This window comes from Octopus sinensis, linkage group LG3 (genome assembly GCF_006345805.1).
Source record: "Octopus sinensis linkage group LG3, ASM634580v1, whole genome shotgun sequence".
Taxonomy (NCBI): domain Eukaryota; kingdom Metazoa; phylum Mollusca; class Cephalopoda; order Octopoda; family Octopodidae; genus Octopus; species Octopus sinensis.
This window is the reverse complement of record NC_042999.1, coordinates 25,143,888-25,153,822: the sequence shown is the minus strand read 5'-3', so window position 1 is coordinate 25,153,822 and position 9,935 is coordinate 25,143,888. Positions and strand designations below refer to the sequence as shown.

Genomic DNA, 9,935 nt, shown 5'->3' with positions numbered 1-9,935 from the left:
AGTACCAGTTTCACACTGAAGTCGATGTATTCGACTTAATCCCTTTGTCTGTCCTTGTTTGTCCCCTCTATGTTTATCTCCTTGTGGGTAGTAAAGAAATATATATTAGTTGGTATAAACGGTCATGTGTGGAACAGTCTGAGAAGAGTGTCATATGCGCAGTTATAGTGTACAGGTCGTAGGAATTATTGAATTGAGATTTCGTGGAGGGCTTGTTTAAGATACACAGTTGGAGAGTAATAAGAGAATATTATGAACGTTTAATATTATAACAGTTCAGATATAACAGTGACGGTGAGAAGTCGCATGTCATATCAGTAGCGACGAGGATACTTCCCACTGTATAACGGAGCTGGCAGAATTGTTAGCACGCCGGGCGAAATGCGTAGCCGTATTTCGTCTGCAGTTACGCTCTGAGTTCAAATTCCGCCGAGGTCGACTTTGCCTTTCATCCTTTCGCGGTCGATAAATCAAGTACCAGTTACGCACTGGAGTCGATATAATCGACTTAATCCGTTTGCCTGTCCTTCTTTGGCCTCTCTGTGTTTGGCCCCTTGTGGGTAGTAAAGAAATAGGTGTTGTTATAACAGTGGTAGCGAGGTTACGAACCCTGGTAGGGGGTGTCGAAATGGAAGAATGTGAAGCAACAAAAATAGTTACAGCAGCAGGAGCTATTACAACCGCAGCAAGAATACCGGGAACAGCAACAACAACAACAACAGTTAATGAGTTAAGAATTAAAGCTACAATCCAAGAACGCAATGGCGTCGTATTCGGCGGATGGAGTAGCCAACTCCATTGAAGAATTCCTGTATAATCCCGAAGATAGGATTACATTTTCTTCATACTATAGAAGATATGAAGAAATATTTAAAGAGGAGTGCAAAGGCTGGACAAACGAAAAGAAGGTAAGACTTCTTTTGTGTAAACTAGCTCTGTCAGAGTACGAGAAATACTGCAACTTTATTCTCCCCCAAAAAGCCGCCAGAAATTTGTTTTAAAGAAACAATTAAAATATTAATCATAATTTATCATGATTATCATTTCTTCTTCTTCTTCTTCTTTCTTCTTCTTCTTCTTCTTCTTCTTCTTCTTCTTCTTCTTCTTCTTCTTCTCATTCTTCTCCTCCTTTTTCTTCCTCTTCGATCTATTATTATTTTTATTATTATTATTGAGTGAGCGAGCAGAGCATGCCATCAAAGTGACACTGGGGTAAAATATACGAAGCTCAGTATACCCATCATGACTACCCGTCCGATAAGGGCACACCAGGCACATGCATCACAACCATATGTGCGCGACATGGTGATCTCATATCAAGATAAACAGCACATGACCTTGCAGGTGGAGCCCAGTTAGAATTTTCTTCAGATCGAGTAACCCATCCCGCTCAAAAGGTCCCTGAATAAGGGCTGTCCAAGGACGTTGAACGAAACACCCATGTTTCCAGAGGTGAATTATTCAAACCCCAAAGAATCCCTCTCAACACATGGCTATGATGCTCCCCCACTACTTCTGCTCGTGATCAGAGATGCACATATCGTCAGCCACTAAGGGACATGCTCAACTGGTTAAGGTCAAACAACTGACAAGCAAATCTGTGGTATTGAGCAGAATATTTGCTGTAGCCCATCTTTTATACCAAGACAAAACAATGTACATGATAACACTTCCAATCAGTTAAGATCAGAAGCCATGAGAGCCACTGCCTGGTACTGCATCAGGGCTATTATTATTATTATTATATTATTATTATTATTATTTTTTTTTTTTTTTTTTTTTTTTATTATTATTATTATTTTTATTATTATTATTATTATTATTATTATAAAGAGCTCGCTATTCAAAATACGTTAGGAATGCCTAAATCTTTTAAAAACTGAAAATGATGACTTTGTTACATATGCAGGAATTGTAAACAAAGTATGCGAAAAATTCAAGTTTGGAGATTTGTCTCCAGATATGTTTAAATGTTTGATATTTGTCAAAGAACTAACTGTAAGTGAGGATGCGGAAACACGAGCGAAATATTAACAACATTGGATCTTTTCGGTTTGAACGGCAGTTTTTAACATAATTTCTAGGTAACTAAAAAATTTTAAACTTCGTATACTGGTAGAATGTGTCTATAAAACATCTTTTTCTCTTGGCTTTATTGAGAAAATTCTATAGTTTGTAAGATATTTGTTGTTTTTTTCTTCAATGTCTCCAATTTCAACCAATCAATGACGTCCATCGAGGTAAAAAAACATTCTGTGCCGTATGAATATGTCCCTCGTTTAAGAAACAGATTGGGTTTATTTACATTTGTGATGAAAAAAAGATACCCTTCCCCCCACCCCTAACCCTAACGAACCCTAACCCTAAAACAGATTGAAATGCGATAGATCGATACTAGGGTCATAATTATGGGTGACAATTTCATATGACACCGCTAGAAAAAAACTGCCGTTCAAACTGAAAAGATCCACAAAATTGACACAAGACACTGAATTAACCTTACAGAAAGTGGCAGAAGAATGTCAACGTATTATTAACCTACGGCAAGATACTGAAAAAATTGAAAATAATAATATAAATGTACAGGCATGTCGACCTATGACAAACAACAAAGTAAAACAAACAAGGCCCAAACAGTGTTATGGTTACGGCGAGTTGCACTTCAAATGGGCTGCCCCTTTAGGAATAAAGAATGTTTTGCTTGTGGCAAAACGCGGCATAAACAGTCACAGGAAAACCAAATAAAGTGTTTTCAGTGAAAACAGACAGTGGGGCAAAAAAAACGAAAATTTGTATCGGTAAAAAATAATAATGTATACACAAGATTACAACTAGACATAGGAAGCAATATCTCAATAATAAATACTGAAACTTAGAAGAAAATTGGAAGACCTACGTTCAAGAAAACAAAGCAAATAGCTCGTGGAGTCTCTGGACAGCAAGTTTGGTTCCTGAGTGAATTAACGCCAGATGTAACATTTCATGGGAAGACGTTCAAAGCGAAGGTCTACATATCAGAAAATACCATGATTCTGTTTGGTACAGATTGGATGGAGACATTTAATTTGTGGGATTTGCCCATAAGCATTTTCTGTAATAATGTGAATGCGTCGCAATCCAGTTCGAACAAGACATCTGAGAAGTTAAAAATGAAATTTAAACAAACATATCCTGATGTTTTTTTCAGAAGAACTTGATACATGTAGAAAATAAAAGTGACATTCAACTAAAAAAAAATGCCGTTCCGGTTTTTAACCCAAAGAGAGTTGTGTCTTTTGCGGCACTGAATCAAGTAGAAAAACAATTGAAAAGAGAATATTGGTGTAATACAAAATTAGACTATTCGGAATGGGCAGCACCAGCTGTGTACATAAAACAGAAAAATAACAAAATAAGGATCTGCGCCGATTTTTCGACGGGATTTAATGAATGTCTGACAACTTATAACTATCCATTACCAAGTCCAGAGGAAATTTTTGCCAAGCTTAATAGAGATAAACTGTTTTCTAAACTGAAGTTATCGGAAGCTTATTTACAGCTGCAGGTAGACGAAGAATGTTCCAAGCTGTTAACGATAAACACGCACAAAGGGTTATACAAGTTTAACCGACTTTCTTTCGGAATAAAAGTTGCACTCGCAATTCTTCAACAGGTTGTAGATACAATGTTAGCGGACTGTAGTTCGCAGTTCCATACTTGGATGGTACATTTATTAAAAGTGAATCTCGTGATCAGCATGTCGAGCACGTTAAGTGTGTTTTTGAAAAAAATAAGAGATTACGGTTTCACACTGAGTGAGGAAAAAATGTGAATTTTTCTTAGTTGAAATTAAGTATTTAGGACAAATTATTGACAAGAATGGACGACGACTGGACCCGTCGAGGACAGACGCAATTAAAGATATGCTTCCTCCGACTAATATAACAACCTTCAAGCTTTTCTAGGTCTTGCGAATTATTATCAAATGTATATTCAAAGAATGCATGAGCTAAGAGCACCTTTAAGCAAACTGCTGAACAAAGATGTGAAACGGTGTTGGACTGACGAATGCCAAAAAACATTCAAAGATATTAAAAAGATGTTAACGTCAGAGCTATCTCTTGCACATTTTGATCCGAAACTAAAAATAATTGTAGCATCAGATGCTAGCGAGTCTCGGATCGGAGCAGTAATCTTACTTAAGTTGGAAAATGGTAACGTAAAACCGATCGCACATGCGTCACGTACATTACTATCAGCGCAAAAACAAATTACACCCAGACAGAGAAAGAGGTATTAGCTATTATCGTTGCAGTAAAGAAATTTCATAAATTTTTGCACTGCAGAAATTTACCTTGTAGATTACTGAATAGAGATATCGTGGAATGCTTGTTGAAGATACACAGTTGGAGAGTAACAGGGGAACATCAGAAACAGTATTATAACAATGTAAAGTATACTAGCCATCTCAATATGGCTAACCATGGTGTTACTGTAGCTTTTAGCCCCAGAAGATCATCGTCTCCAGCTGACTTTAGGCACACTATCTGTGCCCTTATGGTATTTGCAAAGGGAGGTCATCCCTCTCTCGTAAGCCTAAGTGATACGCACGGACCGCAGTTTCGAGGTAGTTGCCTCTTGTCAACGGGCGGTAATCACCGGTTTACGATGAAAAGGAAGACCTGTATGCAAATACTTAAGCGTTTTTTTCTAGTAACGTCCGTCACTGATTTCGAAAAACTGTCTGTTCAGATATAACAGTGACGACGAGAAGTCGTACGTCATACCACATAATGTCCTCGTGTTACAACAACCAATGTTCCCTTTCCTAAGATGGAAAGGCTTGATCTGAGGGAGATTCACTTGATATCTCTGATAGGGAGTCTACTTTGGTGTTAGATGACAAGTTTTAGTTGATTTGTCTTTTCCTCAATGCTTTCCGATGTCGGATTTTATGGGTTTAGGGTGATTACAAGTTTATCATAGTAATTCGTAACAGATATATGCAGGTGCAGGAGTGGCTGTGTGGTAAGTAGCTTGCTAACCAACCACATGGTTGCGGGTTCAGTCCCACTGCGTGGCATCTTGGGCAAGTGTCTTCTGCTATAGCCCCGGGCCGACCAATGCCTTGTAAGTGGATTTGGTAGACGGAAACTGAAAGAAGCCTGTCGTATATATGTATATATATATATATATATGTGTATGTGTTTGTGTGTCTGTGTTTGTGCCCCTAGCATTGCTTGACAACCGATGCTGGTGTGTCTACGTCCCCGCCACTTAGCGGTTCGGCAAAAGAGACCGATAGAATAAGTACTGGGCTTATAAGAATAAGTTCCGGGGTCGATTTGATCGACTAAAGGCGGTGCTCCAGCATGGCCGCAGTCAAATGACTGAAACAAGTAAAAGAGTAAAGAGTAAAGAGTAACCCACTTTTAATAGCAAGTAAGTGTATATGATATTCAGCCTTAGATGAACAGCAGATAGGGAAGATGTTTTCCTATTTATAAATTCCAAGCTGAATGATGGGCTAAATTGTTTCTTGGCATTGATAGAATTAGTAAAATGTTGGTCACTTAGTAGAATTATGGATTGGTAGACTTGGTAGAATGGCGAACTATAAAATAGAGTAATGGATTGGTAGAATTGATAGAATGGTCGCCTGTTGACTGATTTAGGAATTAGTAGAATTGGTAGAAAAGTGATCTATTATTAGGATTAGGTACTAGTAGAATTGGTATATGATGGTCGATTAATAATCAATTGATGGAATTGGTAGAATTATGATATATTGGTAGAATTGGTAGAATAGTGGTTCGGTAGTAGAACTATGGATTGGTAGAATTGACAGAATAATGGTCTACAATTAGAATTATTAATTGGTAGATTTATAGAATTGGTAGAATGGTGGTCTAATGATAGAACTGGTACAACGAAGGTGCAATGATAGGGTTGGTGTTTTGTTGCATTTAGTTACGTCCTCTTATTTTCTGAGTAGTTTAAACTCACCTTATCATTTTTGTCTTTTATCACTCCGAGGTTTATTAAGTATCAGTCACGTATCGAGGTCCATAATAATAATTAGCAGCCAAGTACTTGGGGTGGGGGTGGGTCAATAGGCGGTGTTCCTGCCACCTGATTCCGATGAATTTACTTAAAAAAATTTTTCCATCATGAAAATGTGTTTCTTATCTCCAAGACGATCCTTCTGATCCATTTCTAGCAATCAAATCAGGACATCACTGATACAGTTACATGATATGGTCCTTGGTGGTGGGGAGGAGGTTAAAAGAGCTCACTTGGTTGAAAGCATTTGAGCCAGGCTTCTAGTTTGAAGATAACTCCCTTTTTATTCCTACAAGTTTTGGGGGATCTGCAACATAAGGGATTATGAATACTGCTCTTCCCTCGCTAACTATAAGGTAACACTATATCTACAAAGCATATTCAGTTTTGTTCCCCATTTCGATTAGGATCAAGGTGTAATGTTTCAGTGGTTTAGTAAAATAAGAAATGTATCCTATCGTGTTTGGCGATTCCAAACGCAACATTGGCGTTTGAATAAATTAAGCAGCCACAACTTCAAAAATACTTGGAAGTGTATTTCTTGCTTTACAGGACTCGCCATTATTCAATGGTAACATATTCACAGATATCCACAAGTACTTTTAAATTAATCACTAACATATATTAATGACTAATTTTAATTTATCGCTAATTTTCAATAATTAAAAAAGGACTTAGATTAAGCACGTAATTTTAAAAGTAATTCAGTTAAAACTGATTTATTCTGCTTTAAAATTGAAAATATAAACTCCGAAATCCCTTCGATCTGCATGCCCAGTTGTCAAATCTAAGTTAATATGTTGCACTAGTTCCAATGGGCCCAAATTTCGGTATATTATCCACTTTCCCTTGTTCATTCTGAGCTACGACAGTGTAATGTCCGACTGAATGTTAAAGAAAAATTAGTGATGCATGTATGTAAAAACTTATAAAGCGGTGCACAATTCTGCTATTGAAATTCAGTTTCTAGATAATAGGGCTAGAATATCTAGTTGATACCTCCCCAAATAATCTAGTTCATTTTTAAAGCTTTAATCAAAGGAGGAAGCGCAGCGCCAATGGCATATTTCAGGGTCCCTTTGCGTATAAGAGTGAAAAGGAGAAAGAAGCTGCACGTAATGACTTATTCTCTGAACAGATATAAGGCCTGAATGTTTGCAAGATATCTATGTTAAAAGTACAAAAATGTCATCTGGTTGATAGTGTTAATTTTTTTAATTTTTTGCGTCTACCTCTCAAATTTGATCCTTCCATCCAACAATGTGTATGGGGACAATACACAATTAGTCACAATGTCAAAACTGGTAGCCTTGTTAGTTTGAATATTCAAGGGTTACTTTCACCTTGTGGTGTATATGTAGGTAGTAGTGACCCTAGTGGAGAGAGAAGTACTGGAATTTTCCTCTATGAGATAAGCAGCATTGATAGGGTTTAAAACAAGAAAAGAAAATGGAAGGGTTTTTTTCTGATAGAGAATTGCTTACTAATCCATTATAGGAGAGTCACCTGATTGCAAACTTCTTAACAAAGTAGCTCTGACGTCAACCTTGCTTCGAGCAATTTGGCTTCCTCGTGTTAACTAGCACGAGACAGATGTTACACAGGCGGGAACTGCAATCCATCATAAATTACATTCTGCGGTAATCTGGTTCTCATTCTAAACATCTGAGTAAAGTGATCTTCGACAAAGTGCTGCAGCTATGTCTCTAAACTGAAGACGAGAAATGCAGAAAGACAGTGGCTATGATCCATTTTGTTTACAACAGAGACTACTCCCTAAAGATATCTAAGGACAAGATTGCTGTGCTAATAAGAGTGAAACAGAAATAACTAGTTCAAAGGCAAAATACAATTCATTTGAACTCGAGACCTCAGAGATCATTAATCTATACTGTAAATTTTCCTTTCACAACACCCACAGATGATGATAAATAAATGTATTTCTGAAAATGATATCCATTTGAGGTGAATGTAAAACAAATATTTATAATTTCAGAGTTTCTTTTTTAAAGTATTTTACTAATTTTCTTACGTTTTGAAATATTATTCCATTACATCTGTAGCTGTATCTGTACATGTACATTTGTTGGCATGTCTGTAGGTATATATATATATATATATATATATATATATATATATTATATAATATAGTCTATATATATATAATAATATAGATATATATATACATTATATAGATATATATATATATATATATGTCATGTAGATGCGTCGTAATTATATATTATAAACTAGATATATATACATATATATATATAGATACACACACGCATATGATGAGTGTATACAGGACATATATATATATTGTACATATGCATATGTACATGTATATATATATCTTATGTATATATGTATATATATATATATATATATGTATATATATATATGTATATATATATTATATATATATATATATATTATATATCTATATATATATATATATTATATATATATATATATATATATATATATATAATATTTAAAAAAAGGAGATGTCGAACACGAGTGGTGATATATAAAAAAGGAAATGAGAAAATGCTGACAAATAATTGAAGTAATTTAAGTAATTAATTTGGTGAAAGTTCTTTTTACCGGTTGCGCATTTGTTATGCTTATCAAAATATGATATTTTGATAAGCATAACAAATGCGCAACCGTAAAAAGAACTTTCACCTAATTAATTACTTAATTACTTCAATTATTTGTCAGCATTTTCTTCATTTCCTTTTTTATATATATTATATATATAATATATATATATATATTATATATATATATATATATATATATATATATATATATATATATATATATATATATATATATATATATATATGGTCGTCAACTGCAATGTAAGTAGTTTTGTCTCGAGTTATATTTACATTTTTAAAACAACGAAATGGAATGAACGAAATAGAAAGAAATATATAACATATAAACATACAGCACATTATTTTTGTATATTGTACTCATAATACCAATTGATAATATAGCGAATAGTTTCAGTATATATATATTTAATTCACGCCTAAAGCTAGCATGTATATCTATCAGTAATTCTCTTGTATTTTAAAAAATATTGTTTATACTAGTTCTCTGAAGTATTCCGCAAGGTTCCTAAAATTCACTGACTTCATTGCGCTCATATATATTATATATTATAAACAAATATCAAATACACGATTTCTCAAATGTGCTATCTGCTTTTAACATACTCAGAAGCTAACAAGAGCCTGATTTTCGGATCATGTTTCTTATATTTTGTATTTATATGAGTCTGGATATACGGACTCGTACACACATATATGTGTGTGTGTGTGTGTGTGTGTGTGTGTGTGTGTTGTGTGTGTGTGTGTGTGTGTTTGTGTGTGTATGTGTGTGTGTGTATTTGTGTGTGTGTGTATAAATATATATATATATATATAATATACATATATATAAATTTATACATAAATACATATATACACACACACACATATAAATATGTGTGTGTATATGTGTATTTATATATCTAATATAGGATAGAATTTTTCGAAAAAAATTCTATCAATGTCCAGCATATTACAAAATACCTTTAAAGGTTAAATTTATAAACAATTTATAAGTAAGGGCAAAAGAAAAAATTCTAATGCCGAAAATGGACACTACGTCAATAACCATGTAATATATCACCACAAGCACAAGTGATATATTACACGGTTATTGACGTAGTGTCCATTTTCGGCATATTTTGGCATTAGAATTTTTTTCTTTTGCCCTTACCTATAAATTGTATATACATATATATACACATATATGTATGTATACAGTCATATACGTGTGTGTGTGCAAATGTGTATTTTTATGTTTGTGCGTATGTATGGGTCCCCATGTAT

General features: G+C 34.6%; 1 protein-coding gene across 1 annotated transcript; it reads left to right on the top strand.

Moving 5' to 3' along the window:
* Positions 1-761: 761 nt before the first annotated feature.
* LOC115209199 (uncharacterized protein K02A2.6-like) lies at positions 762-3,811 on the top strand. Its single transcript, XM_029777449.1, has 2 exons — positions 762-908; positions 3,188-3,811. Exons 1-2 carry the CDS (start codon positions 762-764, stop codon positions 3,809-3,811), a joined length of 771 nt encoding a protein of 256 aa, XP_029633309.1.
* The last annotated feature ends 6,124 nt before the right edge of the window (positions 3,812-9,935 follow it).

What these genes read in the sequence shown, in the direction of transcription:
- LOC115209199 (XM_029777449.1), top strand. Translation starts at nt 762, where the DNA reads ATGGCGTCGTATTCGGCGGATGGAGTAGCCAACTCCATTGAAGAATTC. An exon ending in GCTGGACAAACGAAAAGAAG is followed by an intron (nt 909 to 3,187) that starts GTAAGACTTCTT and finishes TGTTTTTTTCAG; the next exon opens with AAGAACTTGATACATGTAGA.